The sequence below is a fragment of the Mirounga leonina genome, unplaced genomic scaffold (assembly GCF_011800145.1).
Source record: "Mirounga leonina isolate KUSES-001 unplaced genomic scaffold, KU_Mleo_1.0 Mir_488, whole genome shotgun sequence".
Lineage (NCBI taxonomy): Eukaryota > Metazoa > Chordata > Mammalia > Carnivora > Phocidae > Mirounga > Mirounga leonina.
The window spans coordinates 12,213,505-12,235,842 of record NW_023270777.1 but is presented as its reverse complement, the minus strand read 5'-3'; the positions used below and the strand labels follow the sequence as shown (position 1 = coordinate 12,235,842).

Genomic DNA, 22,338 nt, shown 5'->3' with positions numbered 1-22,338 from the left:
TGATGCAGGAGGCCCAGTGTGGTCCACCTGCCACCGGGTGGCTGGCTGGTCCTCCTAGGAAATGCCATCCTAGGGACTCGGCGTTAGCATCTGTTAGCTGGTTAGGCACTCAGCGGGTAGTTAGCTTGGTGAGCCTTGGGGAGGGCAGGTCTAAGAGTTGAGCCTATTCTAGCCCCCACCCCTGTCTTGATGGCCCTTTGGTTCATGGGTCCACCAAGCAAGCATGGTGGCTGGGGAAGGAAGCTGACTACAAATACAAGGCATGCCATTTTGTCTCCCTGATCATTAAGAGCATCCCCATAGGGATTCTCGGGTGGGCACCTGTGGATGCAGATATCTTCATAGTCGGTGCCCGTTTTGAGAGGTCTGTCCCCAACCAGACTGTCACCAATCCTTGAGTCCTGTTCCAGATGTTCGACCATCCAACCAAACTGTTAGCAACTCACCACAGATCAACGTAGATCAGTACTTAATTCCAGACAAGTGGGTAGCCAGAGGTACAGCTCAAAGTTCCACTCAGGCTTGTCCTCCGTCACTGTACATAGGTGTCCTCAGTCACCTGGTTACAAAAAACACTTGATGCCGTGCAGCAGGTGTCCGTTGAAAGAGCCACCTGTTGACGCAGTTTACCTTCTGCACGTGCGCACACGCTCCTCCACGTGCCATTGCCGCAACATGATGGACGGCGGCTGCACACACCCGACCTTAAGGCCGAGCGGGTCAGACCACTCACTTTGTTGTGGGACGCTCAGGCTGCATGGTCAGCTCGGCCTGTGATACGCGTTCAATCTGATAAGTCCAAGCAACAAGTAGGAGCTGTTTCTAGAAAGGAGAATGCACATCTGCGGAGGAGGACGTAGATTGGAGTTGCTCTGAAATCCTGGAGCTCTGTGCTGTTTCTCTCCTATTGACCCTTGCTAGAGTCTCTGTTAAGCATCCTTGTTTGCCACGGACACTTTGGATCATAGGATCTGAGTGGTAGTGCAGCGTGTGACAGCCCGAGCTTAGGTCCTCCTTGCAACCAGGAGCCATATGGTGCCTCTGGAGGTGGGTCGAATTAACACACTCAGATGGGGTGTATGCTACTTCCCAAAACCCAGCAACACCTCTCAGGCATTGTGCCTCTTTTTACGTAGTAGGTGGTGTGACTTGCAGCCCTTTGTCCTTCACCTTGAAGAGGATATCCTGACAAGCTTCAGATCCCTGAGCCCCCAGAAACCTCATCGAGTTGGGGGCCCGAGCTTCGGGGACTTTCTTTTTCCTGCTTTGGTTCACTTATTAAAGCCTCTAGAATTTACTGCTACCTGCTTATCACATCGAGTCAGCAAAATGCCATCAATATAGTGGACCAGAGTGATGCATGATGGAATATCAGGAGTCAATATGTATATAGACTTATTATAGCAGAAAGCAGAATTAATGTAGCCCTGGGTCTATACCGGGAAGGTATACTGTGGGCCCCGTCAAGTACAGGCAAAATGCCTTGGTGGTCCTTACAAATTGGTATGGGGAAAACATGCACTAGTCCGGTCACTGGCTGCATACTTCGTGCCCGGAGCCATGGGGACTTGTTCCAGTAACGGGTCTGCCTCTGTGATGATAGCTGAGATTGGACAGCCCCTGGTCCGCTTTATAAAGTTGGCCATCATTCCCACAGATTTGCACACGCCGGACAGGTGAATTACAAGGGGCTGTGATAGGAAGTATCACTGCTATATCTTTTAATTCTTTGATGGGAGTCTTACTCTTTGAAATCCCCCAGGAGGGGAGCCTGGGTGGCTCAGTGGGTTGAGCTCAGGTCAGGATCCCAGGGTCCTGGGATCAAGTCCTGCATGGGGCTCTTTGCTCAGCAGGGAGTGTGCTTCTTCTGCCCCTCCTCCCTGTTCGTACTCTCTCTCAAATAAATTAAAAGTTTTAAAAAAAGGGGGCGGGGGAGGAAGGAAGGTAGGAGAGGAGGAGGATGAAGAAGATGATAAAATAATCCCCCCAGGAACACGTATTGCTTCTGGTGTACTGTCATGGTAAGGGAGATGAAGTTCTAGGCATTTCTGCATGGTCCTTCCAACCACAGTAGCCCTCACCTAGTGGATAAAAAGTCAATGTGGGAATGACCTCACTGATAGGAGGAATTCTTAATCGCAGGAAACAAACTGAGGGTTGCTGGAGTGGGGGGTGGGGTGGGAGGGATGGGGTGACTGGGAGATAGACACTGGGGAGGGTATGTGCTCTGGTAAGTGCTGTGAATTGTCCAAGACTGTTGAATCTCAGATCTGTACCTCTGAAACAAATAACGCAATCTCTGTGAAGAAGAAAAAGAAGAAGAAGAAGAAGAAGAAGGTAGCAGGAGGGGAAGAATGAAGGGGGGGAAATCAGAGGGGTAGACGAACCATGAGAGACGATGGACTCTGAAAAACAAACTGAGGGTTCTAGAGGGGAGGGGGGTGGGAGGATGGGTTAGCCTGGTGGTGGGTATTGAGGAGGGCACATTCTGCATGGAGCACTGGGTGTTGTGCACAAACAATGAATCATGGAACACTACATCTAAAACTAATGATGTAATGTATGGGGATTAACATAGGAATAAAAAAATTAAAAAAAAAAGTCAATGTGGGGATCCTGCCAAGTGCCAGGTATGCCCACTATATATACTTAGGAACTGAGGGAATAACCACAGAATGGATCCAACATACTTCCATTAACAAAATAAGAAATTGGGGGCACCTGGGTGGCTCAGTTGGTTAAGCGACTGCCTTCGGCTCAGGTCATGATCCTGGAGTCCCGGGATCGAGTCCCGCGTCGGGCTCCCTGCTCGGCGGGGAGCCTGCTTCTGCCTCTGGCCCTCCCCCCTCTCATCTGCTCTCTCTCTCTCATTCTCTCTGTCTCAAATAAATAAATAAAATCTTTAAAAAAAAATAAGAAATTGTACGTACACGTTCTGGGTAGACTCTGAGAGCTGGTGCATGTTGTCCTGTGCTCTCCCCGCTCAGCCACAACACCTGGCAATGTGCAGTGAGTCTCCATCAGCCAGAATATCCTGGGTAGAGGGTCACATGGAGGAGAACCTATAGGTGACTGGATACACATGTTACGTGAGCAAGAAATAATTTGTTGTTGTTAAAGAAAAGCTATTGTCTTGGGCGGCGTCAACAAAAGAATGATATCTCAAAATGGGGGTGGGCCAGATCTAGTCTTCTCATATCCACGGCACTGAACATAGTGCCTGGTCCACAATATTCATTGCATCAATGACTCTCCTCAGCGTGTGACTTCGATAACAAAAGCTCTCCAGCAGAATGTGATGGTGAGGGGCGCCTGGGTGGCTCAGTCGTTAAGCGTCTGCCTTTGGCTCAGGTCATGATCTCGGGGTCCTGGGATCGAGCCCCACATCGGGCTCCCTGCTCTGCGGGAAGCCTGCTTCTCCCTCTCCCACTCCCCCTGCTTGTGTTCCCTCTCTCGCTGTGTCTCTCTCTGTCAAATAAATAAATAAAATCTTTAAAAAAAAAAGAAAAAGAAAAAAGAATGTGATGGTGAGCAGAAAGGGGCCAGGTCCTGTCCCCAAGGAACTTGCGGGAAGGGAAAGAAGCACTGACAAGTATCTGAGAAATGTGGACAAACACGGGTACAGTGCTCTGGCGATCTTACAGGGCAGTTGGGGGCCTGAGGAAGTGACATTTAGCAAGACAGGAGCCATGGTGGTGTGGGTGGGGTGGCCCTGTTGATTAGAGGATAGCGCTTCAGGCCGGGGGGGCCTGGGGCGCACACCACAGCATCCACCACACTCAGTGACATCTCTGACACCTGGGACTCTCAGATTCATGCATTAGTGCCGGCTCAAGGTCCCAACCTGCAACGGACACGAGGACAGTATAATTCAGAGCAAACCTGAAGCCCCAACCTGGACCAATCTCCCGGGCCTGCCCCAGATCCCCAGCTCCCTGTCTGCGCACATAACTCTGCCAGTGAGGGAGGCATATGCCACCTTTTTCCTGGGGAGAAATGTATCCACTTGAAATCTTACGCACTTTATCCCAACTTGGGAGCTCATGTACGTTTGAGACACTCTTAATGCAACAAATTTGTGAAGACTAATAACGGACCGATCAAGAGCTCCGTGAGCCCCCCTCCATTCTTCCTCGGTCGGTGGATTGGCCTGCTTCGGCAGAGAGCAGTTTCATGGAGCAGGAAAGTCTCTTTTCAAGGGACAAGAGATGAGCATTCTAGTTGGGGCTGGGTGCTCCCTGGCGGTGCTCCTGGGACTGGTGATTCTCTTGAGCACCCCTGGCCCCTTGTCTCTAAGATGAGAAGGGACAGAGCTTAAAAGGTCGGGAAACTCCATCCCAACCGTGATGTTTGCTAAGTCTAAAGAATTTTTTCTCCCTGCTTCTCCTGATGGTGATAGCAATCAGTCATGAAGGGATGTCAATGCCAGCCGCTAGGAGGGGGAGACGAAATGTAAATAGGTTGCATTTTTGTAGAATGTTCAAACTAGAAAAGACTTCAGCAGTGGTCTTGTTGGACTCCTGAATTATTCATTTGGCAACTATTTGACACCCTGAGTCGTGCAGGACTTATACTGTTCTGGGCACAAGGGAGCGAGAGACCTGTTCTCACGGAGGGGACACACATATGTCAGACTGTGGTAAGCACTATGTAGCTGAGAGAGGCTGGGGGCCAGAGCGTGACAGCAGGGGCCACGCTGTTCACCCAGGTGGTCAAATGGCTCTCCAGTGAGACCACCTCCGAGCAGAGACCTGAATGAAGTAAGACGCTGAGCACAGGCTGTCAGAGGTAGAACATTCCAGGTAAAAGGAGCAGCGTGTCCTTGAAGATGGGGAAATTGAGGCTCAGAGGGACACCTTAGCGAGCTCCCTTCGGTCTGCTGTTGGGTCCAGCCCATGCTGGTTGTTTCCCATTGATTCAAAAAGCCGAGTCTCACTGGGTATTTACCCCAAAGATACAAATGTAGTGATCCAAAGGGGTACGTGCACCCCAATATTTATAGCAGCAATGTCCACAAGAGTCGAACTATGGAGACTATAGACGCAGAACCAAACTGAGGGTTCTACAGGGGAGGCGGGTGGGGGGATGGGTTAGCCCGGTGATGGGTATTAAGGAGGGCACGTTCTGCATGGAGCAGCTGCGGCCTGCTTCTCCCGAGGAGCCAGTGGAAAAATTCCTCCTGGTCCGCAGCCAGAACTTTCTGTGCTTTCCACACCAACGGGTTCATGTGGTTTCTCTGCCCTGTCAGGTGCATGACAGCGCATGCTAAAATGGCAGTTCCAGCTTCTCTAGTATTTTAAATTGTAAGTTTAACCTCTGTGGTGTATAGTCCAGTGATTAAGAGACAGGATAGTGAGCCGGACTGCCTGAGCATGAATCCTGGTTCTGGGTACCTCTGGGTAAGTTACTTAAACTCCTTAGTCTCCTCTATAAAATGTGGACACTAAGAGTATCCCCTCATAGGATGATTATAAGGGGGGAAAAATTGAGTTAATATATGGAAAGTGCTTAGGAAAATGCTTGGCATGGAGTAAGAATTATATAAATATTTTTTTAAAACCCCAAATCTGAGAGCCAAGCTTGGGACTCTCTGGGATCTGTGGTGTGTCTTCTGACTCAAAGCCTATATGTCCATTTCCTAGGATATGTTTGGGGGTTTTCCTTTGATTAGTCTATAAATGAGAGAGTGAACAAAAATTAGGAAGAAGAAACCAGGTATTTTGCTAAGCAGATGTGGGACCTGTCCCTGGCCTGTTGGAAAGAGACCGAATGTCAGGCTGGGTGACATGTTCTGTTATAGGACCTGGACCAGTTGGTTCTCCACCTGGAACCATCTGGGAGCCTAGAAAGCCTCCTGATGCTTGGCCCCCCCCAAGGGAGGGATTCTCATGTTCAGCTACGGCTGAGAACAGCTAGGCAGATAGGCCGAGTAAAGAGCCAGAGAAACACAGCTGGAGAGAATCTCTCCTTTGTTCCAAAAAATAATTTGGGCAAGTTTCCAAGATCATAACGGTGAGATTTTTTGAAATTTTAAGAAATCAGGGAGAAGGGAAATTGTGGGAGGGAAGGGCTTCTGAGAAGGTGGCATTTGAGCTGAGGTTTGCACGATAGGAGCACCCCCTCGAACCCAGGGGGCAGATGGAGGGAAGAGCATTCCTGGTAGAGGGAACAGCAATGGCAAAGGCCTCAGGGCAGGAGGATGCCGGTGAGAGGGGCTGGAGGGTAGTGGGTGACCTGGAGTGTGATATGGGCTGACTTTGGGAGGAAGCTCAGAGGCCCTTGGAAGAGGTTGACATTTTATTCTGTGTTGAGAACCCACTGGAGGGTTTTAAACAGTGAAAAGACATGATGTAATTGATATTTTTATAAGATCACCTTGGCTTCCGGGGCCACCTAGGAAGGAGAAAGCCAGAGAGAAGACCACTCCTTCCCAAGTGATCAGAAAGCTGGATAATCCACAAAACTGTACCTTCCCTGAGCCTATCTGTGAACTGGAGTTGCAGGGCAACCCACTGGCCTGAAGTCTAAGGAAGGCAGGTGCCCCCAAGGAGAGAGGGGACATGAGCATGGCCACCTGTGGCCAAGCGCAGGGAAGAAGGCAGAGCCACCATGCACATGGGCAAGAGGTCCTCCAGGGCTTTAAAGGATTGCTGAAGGCTGAGCGTGGTTTGGCACGAGAGCACAGAACTTCTGGGAACGTCGAACAAGGGGAGTTGACACCCACTTGCAGGTTCTTCTCCACAGTCTTCCACTGGATCTTATAAAACATGTCAGTCACAGAGTGGAGACCACAGGAAGCCTCGGAGGTGCCGGCCCGGGGCCCCAGCTGCTGGAAGTATTCACAGCCCCACCCAGACTCTTCTTCCCTAACAGACCAAAGCTGGGCAAAGGGCAGCAAACTCAGGATTCAGGTGATAAACCCCAGGAAAATACCCTCCAGTCCATCTGGGGGCAGGACACCGTCCCGGGCCTGATCCGTAAGAGAGGTTCCGTTCCTGGGGTGGGGGGAGGGAAGGATCACTGGAAAAGGCTTATTCCCTCTGCCCAGGAACATGGCCTGCCAGACACTGACACAGGATGGCAGACAGCTCCCCCCACCCCTCTGGTTGGCAAGCACCAAGTAACATCGCCTACCGCGGACGGAAGGCAAAGAATGGAGAAAGACGCTCTTGGGTGCCTGGGTGGCTCAGTTGGTTAAGCGACTGCCTTCGGCTCAGGTCATGATCCTGGAGTCCCAGGATCAAGTCCCGCATCGGGCTCCCTGATCAGCAGGGAGTCTGCTTCTCCCTCTGACTCTCCCCCCTCTCATGTGCTCTCTCTCATTCTCTCTCTCTCAAATAAATAAATAAAATCTTAAAAAAAAAAAAAAGAAAGAAAGAAAGACGCTCTTTAGGCAGAGGCACGCAGGGACGGAGGGCATAGCGGGAATATTACAAACCCTGCCACCCCCTGCCACCAAGAACATGGTGACCCCAGGGGCATTTGAAGTCAGCAAGGCATGAGAGGTGAGCATACAACTAGACGGAAACTCAGCTCCGCTCACAGCTTGGTCGGCTCGACCCCTCACACTGACTGCCTGGCAGGAGAGCCGGCGTACCTGTCCCCCAGTACACCCTCCTTCCTACAGCCTGCCTACTGTCCCACGCGGCTCTGGCATTCGTTAAAAAGATTACCACACACACGCGCGAGCAAGTAAAAACAACCCATTGCCAACAGACAAATCACTCCACAGAGCCAGAGTCAGAGGTGGTCTGGGTGTTGAAACTATTAGGCAGGAATTTTTAAATAATTAAGATTCAGATGTTGAATTCTCTCATGGAAACTGTGGGATACATGCCTGAATAGAAGGGGGGGGGCTTCAGCAGAGAGATGGAAACTATGAGAGTCAAATGGAAACTCTGGAAGAAAAACCCATGTAATTGAGATGAAGGCCCATCAGTAAGCTCAGCACAGCTGAGGAGTGAAGCAGTGAACTTGAAGGTCAATAGAAATTACCCAGACTGAACCACAAAGAGAAAAAAAGAATGGGGGGAAAAAAACCCCAACAAAATAATAGGGCACCCGAGCTATGGGATGATAGCAAACAGTTGGAAGAGGTAATGAATGGCATGTGTATATATATATATATATATATATATATATATAATAATGAAAGACACCAAGCTACAGATCAATAAAATCTCGGAGAACCCCAAGCAGGCTAAGTAAAAAACAAACCTAACCCAGGGCACCTGGTGGCTCAGTTGGTTAAATGTCCAGCTCTTGTTTTTGGCTCACATCATGGTCTCAGGGTCGTGACATCGAGCCCCGTGAGAGGCTCCATGCTGGGCATGGAGCCTGCTTAGGGTGCTCTCTCTTCCTTTCCCTCTGCCCCTCCTCCCCTGCTCATGTGTGCGCGCGCTCTCTCTCTCTCAAAAAAACAAACAAAAAAACCCTAACTCAAACAAAAAGTCCTAGATAGAACATATTCTAACTGCTAAAACGATAAGAAGGGCACCTGGGTGGCTCAGTTGGTTAAGCGACTGCCTTTGGCTCAGGTCATGATCCCGGGGTCCTGGGATCAAGTCCCACATCGGGCTCCCCTGTTTGGGCTCTCTCTCTCTCTGTCAAATAAATAAATAAAATCTTTAGAATAAATAAAAAGGTAAGAAAAGGAGAAGGAAATGAGGGCACAGATTATAAAGGAACAAAGCGAGGAATCAGAGTAGATGTCTTGTCAGAAACTATGCAAACCACGGATAATAGAATAATGTCTTTAAAATGCTGAAAGACCTGGCAACCCCAGTCTATACCCAGGAACAAAAACATCTTTCAGAAACGCAAGAGAAATAAAGACTTTTCCAAACAAATAAAAATGGAGAGGATTCATGTCCTGCAAGGACAAGGAATAAAGGAAGTTCTTCAGACAGAAGGAACATGTTCCCAGACACCTGGCTCTACACCAAACAGTGAGGATTTCCAGAAATTAAGGTAAATATAAAAGGCATTGTTTTTCTTATTTTTAATTGCTCTGAAAGGTACTGAACTTCTAAAGCAAAAATAGTAGTGATGTATGGAGAGTTGATAGAACATGTAAGGAATATGCGTGAGAATGGCAGCACAGAAGCTGGGGGGCATTGAGAGTATACTGTTGTAAGAGTCTTATGCTCTATGCAAAGTGGTATATTATTATTGGAGGGTTGACTGTGATGAACTAAAGATGTACCATTAAACAGATTTCAAGAGGCATAGGGCACCTGGGTGGCTCAGTCGTTGAGCGTCTGCCTTTGGCTCAGGTCATGATCCCGGGGTCCTGGGATTGAGTCCTGCATGGGGCTCCCTGCTCTGCAGGGAGTCCGTTTCTCCCTCTGCCTCTGACCCTCCCCACTCGTTCTCTCAATCTCTCTCTCAAATCAATAAATACAATCTTTAAAAAAATTTAAGAGGCATAAATGAAAAGATCAGGTTTCAGAGAAACAAAGAGTAGAATGGTGGTTAGCGGGGTGGGGGGGTGGAGGCAGGGAACGGGGTGGGGGAGAGATGCTGGTCAAAGGGCACAAACTTCCCGTTATAAGATAAACAAGTTCCGAGGATCTAACGTACCACATGGCGAACAGGGCAATAATACTGTATTATCTACTTCAAAGTTGCTAAGAGAGTAGATCTTCGATGTTCTCACCACCAAAAAGGCACAGTAATTCTGTGATGGGATGGAAGGGTTCGCTAATGCTATGAGGTCCTCGTTTTGCAATATGTAAATGTATCAAATCATCACATTTTACATCGTACACTCACACAATGTTATATGTCAACTGTATCTCAATAGAGCTTAAAAGAAAAAAAAAGATCGGTGTTGCCATGAATAGGGAAAGGGCTGGGTTGGCAAGGTACGGCCCGCGGTTCAAATCTGGCCCGCTACCTGTTTCTGGAAGCCGTTTTATGGAGCACAGCCTTCCCTGCTTGCTACTGTGGTGGGGGCCGGGTAACTGTCCGGCCAAAATGGTCCACAAAGCCCAAGATACTGACCCTGTGATCCTTTCCAGCAGAGCTGGCTGAGCCCCGGGCTAGGGGACAGGGTGGCGACAGATCGGCCAGGGGGCGCTGCGCACTCACCTGTGGGAGCCCTGGCAGGAGCCTGGCTCCGGGGCTGTGACGAGTGACAGGAATCAGAATGTATGTTGGAGATACAACCAACAGAATTTTATCCAGAGCACGGATAAAATGGACAGTATTTAGAGTTTCTCATTTACGATCTACCAAAGGGATCCGTGTCTTAAAACGCACACCCACACCCACACCCACACCCACAACAAAGAACAATTGAAAAACTGACAAAAACCAAGATTATTTTTGTCTGATGGCTGCCAGGGTCGGGCGCTCAGCACCCTGCATTTTCCGCAGACCCAACTCCCCTAGCACTACCAGAAACATCCCCCAGAGTTCCCCGGGCTCGGATGGGCAGAGCTGGAACACTGCAGAAGAAATAGAAACCCGCACACCCTCCAGGCGAGCCTTCCCGTCTAAGCGGCACCCAGGCGGCTCCCAGATGCGCCCTTACCCCGTCAGTGTGCGGGACATCCACCCCAGTTACAGGCCTTTAGTGTCAATCCTGTCATCGGATAAGCTACTCACATGGGCTTGGTGGCAGGAAACACTGCTGCCCGGGTGTTGCCATTTGCCATGTGGGGCTGACTGAGCGACAGATCGGACGTGAGTCTTGGGCAGACACACTTTAGAAGCCCCAAATTCCCATGTGAAGCCCTAACCCTCAGCTCCCTGGAATGTGACCTTGTTTGGACACGGAGTCTTTACAGAGGTGATTTGAGTTAAATGAGGCACGGGGCGCAGCCCTGATCCAACAGGACTGGTGTCCTTATCTAAAGGACATAATTAGGCCCCAGACTCAGAAGGAGAGAAGACGCAGGCCAGGCTGAGCAGAGCGGCCTGGAGCAGATCGCTCCGGAGCAGATCGCTCCTCACGGCCCTCAGAAGGAGGCAGCTGCTCGCACCTTGACTTCAGAGGGCACACCTTGAGAAGCAGGGGACAGTGACTTTCTGTCCTTTAAACCACCCTGTGTGTACTACTTTGTTACAGCAACCCCAGGAAAGCGAGGCAGCCCGTTAGCCCGTGGAGGGTGGACAGATGATGCATCAGGCATCCCGTCTACACCTCCCAAAGTGTGTTGTGTGAACCTCTGGTATGTGTCACTGTGCAAGGTAATCTTGCGTGGCACAGGATGACATCATTTTATTTCACTTACTCATGTATTTATCCTACTGTGTAAATGCTTCTAAGAACCATGCATTTTAAGTGCAACTAAAATACGGATTTCGATGCCACTAACAATACAAATATCAAATAAAATGTGTGGATGCTCAGATATTACTGCTTAGTGTTATCACTCATAAAATTTAGCGTGCGCTTAGAGTAGGGCTAGAAGGAAAGGGGGTTAATACAAAGAAGAATCTTAAGCCACTCACAGTGCAGGTTGGTGACTAGATAGGGCCAACGGTGTGGGTAAAGAGCCTCGGGCTTTCAGAGCGGCTGGGTGCCCTGGGCTCAGCCTGCCCCTTCCTGTCCACCCCATGCCCCACCACACACACACACACACACACACACACACACACACTGACACACGTGCGCACATACGCACGTGCAGAATTGCACTGTGCGTCCCCGTGCGGCACCATGCCTAAGGAGGCTCGGTGGAGAAATTGTTTTGTCAAAGAAATGCAGGTGAGCCCAGCCCTCCTGGAGGACCCCCACCGGTGTCCCCCCACTCTGGCTGTCCCTCTTAAATGAAAGCGGGCCGCAGGGCCCCGCTGTGTACCACTGCTTCCCACCCCGCACAGGTCAGCAAGCTCAGTGGGTCCAGAGCCTGGTGGGGCGGTCAACTTGCAGGTCCTCGGAAAGCCAGCAGCTGCCTCGTGGTGGAGCCCCGAGCCCAGGGAGGCAGCGGGACAGGTGGGACGTCCAGAGGCATCACAGGGGAGACGAGACCAAAACCAGGGATAGGGAGGAGTGGGCAGCCGGGAAGGTTTTATTTCTAAAGAAGGGCTCTTGGGGGCTGCGTCCAGCAGGCGTGATGACTTCACTGCAGGTGTGTAGGTGACGGTGACCTGCAGTGGGGACGTGGCAGAAAGACGACGTGACAGGCCTCCTTCCCCGGCACCTCTTTCCCTCCCTCCCTCCCCACCTCCTCCCTTCCTCCCTCCCCACCTCTCTTCCACCCTCCCCACCTCCCTCCCTCCCTCCCACCCTCCCCATCTGTCTTCCTCCCTCTCCACCTCTCCACCCCCTATCCTTCTCCCCATCTCACCCTTCCCCCAGGTCACGCGGCGGGGCCTCCCTCCTCGGCGGGCGCGCACAGGACCTCAAGGCCGCCGTCGGGGGTGCGGGCGCAGGGCTGTGCGGTCGCCGTGGGGCCGAGGCGCCCCCACCTTCCCAAGGGCGCGGCGTCGGGGGTCCCGGGCGCGCGCGCGCTCTCCTGGGTGGGCTGCCTGCGCTCCGGGAAGCAGAAGCTGCACGTCTCCACCGGCTCTGGCGGCGTGCCCGCGGCGCTTCCAGCTTCCATGCAGTGATCTGCGGGAAGGGGAGAGGGCGACGGCGTTGGCCTTGGCCCCCACCCCTCCTCAACCGCCCTGCACCGAGGGGACAGGCGGCCAGGTTGTCGGGTTCCCGCAGACGGTGAACTGCCCTGCCCGCCCGCGCCCCACGAGCAGCGCCCCCTCCTGGCGCCTCCCTTGTGCTAGGGAGCCTGCCTAGGAGCAGGCCTTCACGCCTTGGCTGACCACCCCCCCTCCCCGCAGCCCCCAGGGGGACCGCCTCCTCCAGGTTTCAGCCCTGGAAGCCTGCGCCCCTGCCAAGCCCCTGGCCATCGCCCTACACGCACCCTCGACAGGTGCTCCACCTCTGGTCCTGATGTTGAACCTCATTTCACCAAGACGGAAACAGTACTGCAGGGATGTGCCCCCCCCCCCAGATAGGGCTGGCAATATGCTGTCCCTTTGGCAGCAGGACCAGTGCCGGGACAGGGGGATGGCCTGCAGCTTGTCCCGCAAGCCGTGGGAGTATGAGGGCCCGTCTCTCGCTCACCCTTGGAAGCCTTGGCCTGGGCCCCACATGGTGCTGCTGAGGGCTGGCAGGAGAATTGGTCCCCTCTCCTCTTGAGAAAGCAGGCCACGGCCAGGAGGAAGCAGCAGATGATTGCGCAGAGACAGAGGCCCAGCGTGCTGTAGACCAGGGCCAACTGGTCGGCACTCAGCTTCAGCCCTGGGGGCGCCCCAAAACAGACGTGAGGCCCTGAGATCCGGATCACTGTCCAGGGCCCTCTCTGAAGCGTACCCTCCTCTTTCTTTTCCCCCACTGGGCCCAAGCAAGCCACGTGGCCATACCCATGCCCCCTGGGAGGGTGGAGCCCCCCGTCCCAGTGTGCTGTCTGGTGTGGACTCTTCTCTGGACTTTGGAGGCCCCCTGAGGCTGGGCTGGTGTGGACTCTTCTCTGGACTTTGGAGGAAATCAGCCCCCTCTACCCCAGGCTGGTAGCAACATCTCCCGAGAGCTCAGCGCTGGACACCTCTGAGCTGGCCCTTGTTGCTGTCTGCTCTTGCCATAGGACGTAGGTTGGGACAGTACCAGAGGTGGATGGATGAATGGACAGACAGAAATCTGGGGAAGCTGTCTCTGTCCTGACCTGGGCCTTCCTTCAAGAGGGGGCCTTCCTGGGGAAGCATCCTTGGAGAGTGAGACAGGTCCAGTTGCTACTGAGTCTGGGAGAGCAAAGCAGGAGGGCCCTGGGGAACGGGAGTGCTGATCACTCCACTTCTCAGGGCCTCGAGCCTCTGGTTTGGATGCGAGAGGAAGACTCAGCCCTGAGCCAAAGCCCCCCCCTTGACATTTTTCCTGGCCCCTAGAATCGGGGCACCCCCTAGGTGGTGGAAGGACAGAGGGGCCAGAGTTAATCCGCACATGCAATATACTGATGATGTGGACCACCCACGGAGCCTGTATACATGCACTTTGGGGAGCGTCTCCCATAATTCCCCTGCTCCTGTGAAGGCGGATTGACTACCCCGCCTTTAGATATTGAGGTAGAACTCATATGCCGTCACTCCACATGTCCCCCCCCCAGCCCCTGGCACCACTCCACTGATCCCCCTCTGTCTCTGTGGGTGGGCCTATTGGGGACCTTCCCTGTGAATGCGGTCATAGAGTACGTGGCCCTTTGCGTCTGGCTTCTTTCGCTGAGCGTGATTTCAAGGCTGATCCACACTGTCCTGCGAGTCAGGACTTTACTCCTTTCTGGGGCCGGATAATGTTCCATTGTAGGGTCATAACCCATGTTCCTCCGTTCATCTGCCCATGGACGTTTGGGCTGTTGCCATGCTTTGCTGTCGTGCATAAGGCTGCCGTGACCATTTGCACACAAGGTTTCACGTGGACGCATGTTTTCGGTTTTCTGCTGAAGCCTAGGCGTGGAATCTCTGCGTCAGATGGTAATGGTCTGTGTCACTTTTTGAGAAACCTCCAGACTGTTTGCCACAGGGGCTGAACCATGGGACACTCCATTTTGCAGGTGACAAAACAGATTCCAAGTCACCCTGTTCCCAGTCGCAACTGTCACGGGGAGCAGGTGTGAGGGACTCCGGGCCAGTGCTCAGGGCTGGCCTCACAGAGGCGATGAGGGGGACGCCGCCCCCGACACGCTCCTCAGAGTCACGAGTTTTATAAAGTGACCGAGCTGGCAGGTGCCACCCTGATGTTTACAGAGGGAGACCGGGCGCTCTGGGCGGTGCTATCCTTCGTGTCCCTTGCCCGGAGCTCAGGGAGGCCCAGAGAAGGGGGAAGCAAAGAACCCTCAGTGGGCACCATACGCTGGTGCTACAGATCTGATGACTGAGGCCCTCAGAGAGAAGAGGAGCAGGGCATAGGGCTGAGCCGGGCAACACTTCCCATTTCCCAACTGCCAGGCCTTTCCATCTGCCTACCTACTCCTACTTGCCTCTGGAATAAAACAACAATGTGCAGCTGGATCCACAGGGGAGAGGCCGGCGGCCTTCATTCACATCAGGGACGGAATGCCCGGCCGCCAGTTTGCTCAGTACAAATGAACTGCTGTGTAGATTCAAGGAGAGAGTCTAACCGTCTGCACATTTCAGATGTTCTCGGCGCGAGTTCTACCAGCCAGACCTGGCAGCGAGTGTTCGCGGCTGGTCCCCAAAGGGCCGCCTCCGCGCAGCCTGCCCCTCACATCAGGGCCAGGCCGGGCCTTCCTGACACCAGGAGGAGGCAGCAGAAGGCCTGGGAGCCCTTGCTTCTGCTTCGGGGAGCCCCGGGGCCACCGCGTGAGAAGGCCAGCTGAGAGGCCACGTGGGAGCCACACAGAGAGGCCACGTGGAGAGGGGTGGGCCCTGAGACTGAGGGAGGAGCGAGGCCCGGCCATCCCCGCATCAGAGCCAAACCTCCAAGTGACCCCATCCCCCCCACGCCATCTGCCCGATGCTGTGCAGAGACCCCAAGCAGACACCAGACCTGCCCAGCGGAGCCCAGTAACCCAGAGAACCAAGCGAGATAGCAAAGGGGTTATTTGTAGGCCACGAAGTTTTCGGTGGCTTTTGGAGGCTACAGTGAACAACCAGACTGCGCTCCTGAGGGGGTGAGGGGCTTGTCCCAGCTGCTCTTCGCCCCTCTGCCCAGACCAGCGACCTGATGTTTCCTGTGGGCAATGGAACTAGCTCGTGCTGGTGACCTGCCCCTGGTACCTGCTTTACAGAGCCTCTGAACCAGGAAGGGGAGTGCAGATTAAAGTACAGGGGTCCTCTCCCACCTGTCTCACGAGAGTGCCTCGTTTGGGCCGGGGTGTGGGGAGAATAGTTTGAGGGCCATTTGGAACCAGCTCCCAACACGAAAACCACACTTTGTTGATGCCCGTGGATTCGCCGACTTCACGTCCAGGCCACGTCCCACCCACACAGACACGGGCGTTCACTGGAGCCTCGTTCAGAGCCGCAGAAGCTGGGTCGGCCTACGGCGGACCGAACCCCAGGAGACAGGCAGCGAAAGCGGGAGGTGCGCACTTTGGATGCCAGCCGTGGTGTGAACCACACAAGGAGCTGTAGATGTGCCTTAGGTAAGGAAAGGTGGGAAAGTAGGTTCTACGCCCGGCGCAGAGCCCAACGCGGGGCTCGATCTCACGACCCTGAGATCAACACCTGAGCTGAGACCAAGAGTCGGACGCTCAACCGACTGAGCCACCCAGGCGCCCCTCTTCTTTTTGTTTCTTAAATGATTTGTCTGTGTCATCTGTTCAAAACAGGAAAACAGCTTGAAGCTGCTCTGCTCACGACACACACGTCCAAAGAGCCTCGTAAAAGGCCCACCGGAAGGACCGGGGTGGGGGCGGGGGGGGTCATTGAGCCCCAGCAGCTGGCGTGCCCACTAACGGGACAGCCGTCCCCCGCTGCTTTCTGCACCGCCCGAATGGGCCCTGCACGGGTCTGGCAGCAGTGAGCGCCAAGACTCCCCTGGGGGTGGAGGGCATGTGTGTGCCCTTCTCTGCTCTCCTTTGGTCGATCACGAAGGTCTCTTGGGTCACGACCTCAGAAGTCGCCTTCTGTGGGCCCTCGGTGACCCGGCCCCCGCAGATCAGAGAGGCCTTGCCCCGTACTTGTCTGTCTGCTGACCCCGGGAGCAAAGGGGCACAGTCAAAAGGTTTTGTGAGAAAAAGGGACGCATTCTCTGTGCTCTTCAGAAGATGAAGTCCTGGGAAGACCCCCCTGCAGGTGCAGTTCCCAAGAACCACCACCAGAGGGCACCGCACATGGCTTCCGGCGGCTTGGGAGGGAGACTGGCCCCAGCCCAGGGACGTTTGTTTCCAGGCTAGTTTTTGTTTTTGTTTTGTTTTACTGTCTTCAAGGCCATCTCACATCTCAAAATAGAATTTGCCCAGACTGCTGCGGTCCCCGGCTCAGGCTCAGGCTGGCCAGGTGGTCAGGGTTATGACTCGTCCCTTAGGGGCAGAGAAAGGGGCCTTTGCGGGCCAGGAATCCAGATGGCACCGCTCAGCTGGGGGCCCTGCAGCCACACTGCTTGAATTGAAGGAGGCTTTGGACTTTGTACTCAGCTTCCTCCGCCCTCAGTCTCCTCATCTGTAAAATGGGGAATGAGATGCTTGTCAGCTTTGTTTGGCATCCGCAAGGTAGTGCGTGTAAATGGCTACGAGGCGGCTAGGCCCTGGGTGGGGGTGTGGGGGGGACACTGATGCTGCAGGTCCCCAAGTGTCCCCACGCCTCCCCAGCTCAGCCTGCGGGGAGTCTGTCCGTAGGACGGAGGGAGGCTGGGGTGGCCGTTGGAGGACGCCACACTCAGGAGGATTTCTGTTCCTCCTCTTTCTCGGAAGACTGCTGCACCACTGGGGGGCCGCGTCCATGGGGACCACCTGGTCAGCATCCGGGACTCTGCCTTTTTCCCTCCTTCCCTATGCACGTGTGGTGACCCTGGGCTGAATGTTCACCTTGAGAAGGGGTTTCCTGCAGCGAGTGTGAGCCTCGCTCTCCGGTCACCGGGGGGCCTGCCCATGTCCGTCATGTGTGGGCCTTTCCTGCAGACAACCCCCCATGGGGTCCGTGTGTGCTTGCGCGTGACACTTGGCTGCCGTTTTGGGAGACGAGTTTGGGAAAGGATGGGGGGGCATCCCCTGCTCCACCCGCCACCCCCATCAGGGCCTGGGATCCCGATGTCCCCGTTCTGTCTGGTGCCACCTCTTCTGAGAGCAAACCTCCATCCTGCTGGTGGGAGGGCAGCAGGGCAGGGGGGATGACTCCTTCACAGCCTCACCCCTGCTCCCGTTCGGCCCCTCTCCCTGGCCCCGGATCAGACCCCCTGGCCTTCCCCTTTGCTCAAGCCGCTCCGGTTAATGAAGGAAGCCCCCTTCACCCTGGGGCCCCCTCCAGCCCCGGCCCGTCCCTCCCCTCCCTTCTCAGCCTGGTTTTGAAGACCAACGTCAGGGCCGCCGTGTCTAGCTTCAGTTCCCACACAAAAGGAAACCTTGAGCAACTCCCAAGACAGACGTGGTGTCCGCCCTGACCCCGAAATGCTGACCGCTGGCTTCCATGGACATGACCGCAGTGAGAACACGGCCGTTTCCCACCCTGCACACATGACCTGCAGATTGATTGTCTTGGCCGCTGGGTTTCTCTTCCTTAAATGCCTGTCATGCTTCCCATTTGCCAAGCCAGTGCTTTTCTCCCTAGGTGCGTGTACCCCACAGCTCAGAGGTCCCCCACCACGCAGGACACTGCTGCCCGCTGGCCCCTCCACACCCTCACCTCCCAGGCCTTCAGGCCCCCTGCCTGTGATCTTCATGGTGGGGCTCTGCGCCCCCGGCCCCAGCACCCTACACTGTTCAGTGAACATGGGGGGCCCTGGAGGGCAGTCTGTGCTTCCGGGCCCCCCACTCTGCCACGGTGCCTTCTTCCCATCTGGTGCAATTAGGTTAAACCGGACTAGGGCACGCTAAAGGCCTGATAAAGGATGAGGCTAAGCGGGAGACGGAGAAGGAGAGGCCTGGCTTCTTGGCCTCAGGAACAGTGAGAGAGGGGCTCCCTGCCTTGCCCCTGGCATTTCCTCAGGTCAGGGATGCCTCCACCTACTGACACCTGAAAATGGCCCTTCAGAGGGTCCTCTTTGCATCTGCAGCCTTCTCTGCGCTGTGACCTACTCCTTCCAGAATGTTCCTCCTTGTTTGCCTTTGTGGACACACAGCCCTCTGGGTTCTGCTCTGACCTCGCCGACAGCTCCTCTCCACTGTGTCTGGGGGACCCTCTATGACCCCTCAAAGGCACACTCCCCCATTCCCCCCCATAGAGCTTCCCTCTCCGTCCTTTTCTGCACACACCTCCTGGGTCCCCGGGGCATCTTTTTCATTCTTGGAAACACAACTGCCACCCCGTAGGCCCACGAAATCCAGGTTCCCCAGTGAGATGCTCCCCAGAGCTCTGGACACCTGGATATCATCCTTCGGGCCTCCAGAGCGGTGAGCGAGGACACTTGTGTGGTTTTAGGCTCCCCAGTGTGGGGCAGGTGTTACAGCACCTGCAGGAAGCTAACACGGCCAACCCAGGAAAGGACCAAGGCTCAGAGAGGTTAAGTAACTTGCTCAAGGTCACACAGTTAGTGAGGGATGGAACCAGGGTCTGGCTCCACAGCCTGCACCATTACTCCAGTCTGCCTCAAAGGCCCCTCCTCCGAGAAGACTGCCTTGCCCCCCCATCGCACCCCTGGCTGCGTTATGTTGCCACCATGCCCGGAGACTGATTTGTCATTTGCTTGAGTCTTGTGCATTGTCTGTCTCTCCCATTAGACTGTGACTTCTATGGGGTCAGGGACAGGATTTGCCTGGTCTTGCCACCTCGCCCACGCACAGCAAACCCTCCCAGTTACGTGTCAGATGAAGGAATGACAGTCTGGACGGACTGCAAGAAGAGCTGGAGTAGGGTTGAGGTGGGGCCTGGCAGGGATGCAGACTTCATAGGGGGATGGCAGGATCTGGGGAGCCCACAAGGGGGATGGGATCACATCAGCTCCACCACTGGCCACAGCTGGAGACAGCCTGGCCCCATGGTGTCCTCCAGTCCATGCTCTCAAACAGGTCCACCCCTGGCCCTCCCGGCGTGTAACCCTCGTACTTCCTGCTTATAATCCACACCAAGCACAGCTCCGGCCCCATCAGCAGGAGAGGAGAGAGCAGAATGGACCGAAACCCCAGACCTCTGGGGAGACTCAGGCCATAGCAAGACAGTCATTAAGCCACTGAGTTCCTGGGAGGGTGTGTGGTGTCCCCGGCTAGTGGGACAGCTAATGCTGCAGGGTCAGGCATGACCTGCATGTGGACCCCCCTGGCTCCCCACCATGTCCTTACATACCCCCATCCACACATCCTGAGGGATCTACTCCTAGAGCCAACATGAGGCTCCCAGATTCCACCCAGTGCCCTCCAGGGGTGAGGCTTGGCTGGGAGTCATAAGCAGGAATAGCTAATCTTGTCCCACGGGCAACAGGTTACCCTCAGGAAGTGATAACAATCCTGTGAATGCCACTCTGGGATTTTTGCTCTTGCAGAATGGATAAACTTTGGGACCCAGAAACTTGGCCTGAATCCCAGCTCCGCACTGCTCATGCACTCATTGTACAAGTCTCAGAAACTCACTCTAAATTTTGAGACTCAGTTTCTCAACCCATAAAATGGGTAGTATTGATCTGAAGGGGACCCTATTGCATTAAAGGTGAGAAAGTTCTGGGTTTGGCTAGAAGAATCCAAATACATCGCCAGCTGCAGGTTGGACATACGGGTCACTAGACACTGGAGGAGCAGGTGTGCCCCGCCCATCCCCATGTCATGGTTCTGTGCCTCCCTCCCTCTGTATCCATGCCCCTCTGCATGTGAATCAGCATTTCTCATGAGAGAGAGACTGTGCTAGATTACAATCAGCCACAGACTCACCAACGCTACGAATTCTTTGTCTCTCCTCCCGCATCTGTTTCCCCATCCTTGAATCTGACTGGCTTTGCAACTTGAGTAATAGCATGCAGCAGTGCGGATGTAGTGCATGTCCCCAGCCTGGCAACACGAGGCCTTGTGTATTTCTACCTCTTACACTCCTGCCATCATCATGAGAGGGACATGCCTAGTCCTGGGAAGAGGAGGAGAGACACATGGAGTGCAACCACCTCTAGCTGGCCAGCAGAACACAGCTTACCCCAGGCAAAACCCAAATATGTAAGAATAATAAGCCACTGAGTTTTGGGACTATTTGTTACACAGCAACAGCTCACTGACAAGAGAACAGAAAAGACTAAAAGACAACAGTCTAACCAAGTAGAACTTGGGGCTGGGCAACCTCCATTATCAGGGCACACAATGCCTGCCCTTTGGTATCTTGGCACTAGGATCTGGAGCCATGGAAATGATGTCATTGTGAGGAAAATCACAACAGAGGAAAGAAACCAGTCAGGCCTCCAGGAGCTTCAGCCAATGTTTCTCCACTGACAGACCAAGAGCAGTGTAAGTATCTCAAGTGCTTATGGGTCCACATGGCATTTCTCCTCCACCCCATCCTTTCTGACACTGCAGAGTAGGGTAGGTAAGCCAAGAGGTGTTTTCTGGGAGGATAATTAGACACTTTCAATGGTTGGCACTTAGTAGATGACCAGGTCCAGGGACCCTTCTCACCATGTCCCAGGTGGCCAACGCCCACCATCAGTTGTTTTGTAATACTTTTTTCCTTCTCATTCTTTGGAAGTCCCCATTGTCTCTAAATGGAATCAGAGATCTTGCTCACATGGTTAGCTCTGCTGGTTACCTGCTGCTCTGTGTTTTAAGAACTCATTTAGCCTCCATTATAAGGCTCTCAATGATCAGATTTTTTTTTTTCTTCTTTTCCTCCTGCGTCCTTCTCGCCCACAGACTTCTATGTATTTTGCCTAAAATTTCGTTCTATCCTGTGATAACCCTCCCCTTCTGGCCATTTGCCCGGACTCTGGACTTCCTGCTTTGTAGACCCTCCTTATCTAGGCCTGGCACCTGGCCCTCTGCCCACTGTGGCCCTCAGACACCATCAGGCCAACCTCAGAGGACTTACCTGGACCTGTCTCCGAGCCTCTGTGCTCTGTTCCCTGGTACCTTCCCAAGTCATCTGACCTGGTTTCAGCTTCCCCAGCCCGCTGTCTCCTGAGCTCTGGTGGGAGGTTCACATGGCTCCTGAACTTGTTCTCACAGAAGTATGTGCATTGCTTGGGGTGACGTCCACAGATGGAGGCACAGCTGATGCAATCCCTCAGGAGCTGATCATAGTACCTGCCTTGCTCTTTGCGGCAACTGAGTGCCTCTGGGAGATAGAAATGAGTAATGTTACTGGGTGACAGAGACCTGCAGGCCCTGTGAAGCTGGCCTTCAAGGGCATCACAGTTTTAAAAAAATCACAATTCAATTCCCCAAAAGCAATTCCAGAGTAATGCAAGTCCTTTCCCAATATGTAAATGGAAGGCTATACATTGTCCTCTAAGTACTGTTTTAGCTGCAATATATACTTTGATATGTAGTATTTTTTCTATATCTACTTTACAGTGTTTTTCACTTTTCATTATTACTTCTTCTTTGACCTATAGATTATTTGAAAGTGCATTTCTCAGTTTCTAAACATATAAGAATTTTCTAGTTATCTTTTAAAATTGAAATCTAGGTTATTACATTATCACATAAGTTCTTCACTTGTATTTTTCAAACTTCATAAAGGAAAAACATATTTCATATTAACATAAGGATTGGAGGAGGAAGCCAGCAACCACATTGGCAGGTTGAG

The 22,338-nt window shown here is 53.5% G+C and overlaps 1 protein-coding gene across 1 annotated transcript in view; it reads right to left on the bottom strand.

Annotated features, from left to right (window-relative positions):
* Positions 1 to 12,311: 12,311 nt before the first annotated feature.
* TNFRSF13B (TNF receptor superfamily member 13B) overlaps positions 12,312 to 22,338 on the bottom strand; it is a 32,787-nt gene continuing 22,760 nt past the window's right edge. The window contains exons 3-5 of the mRNA XM_034989312.1: positions 21,619 to 21,864; positions 13,076 to 13,252; positions 12,312 to 12,562 (exon numbers count right to left, since the gene is read on the bottom strand). Of these exons, the coding sequence (XP_034845203.1) occupies positions 12,312 to 12,562; positions 13,076 to 13,252; positions 21,619 to 21,864 (674 nt within the window). The remainder of the gene's footprint in view (positions 12,563 to 13,075; positions 13,253 to 21,618; positions 21,865 to 22,338) is intronic.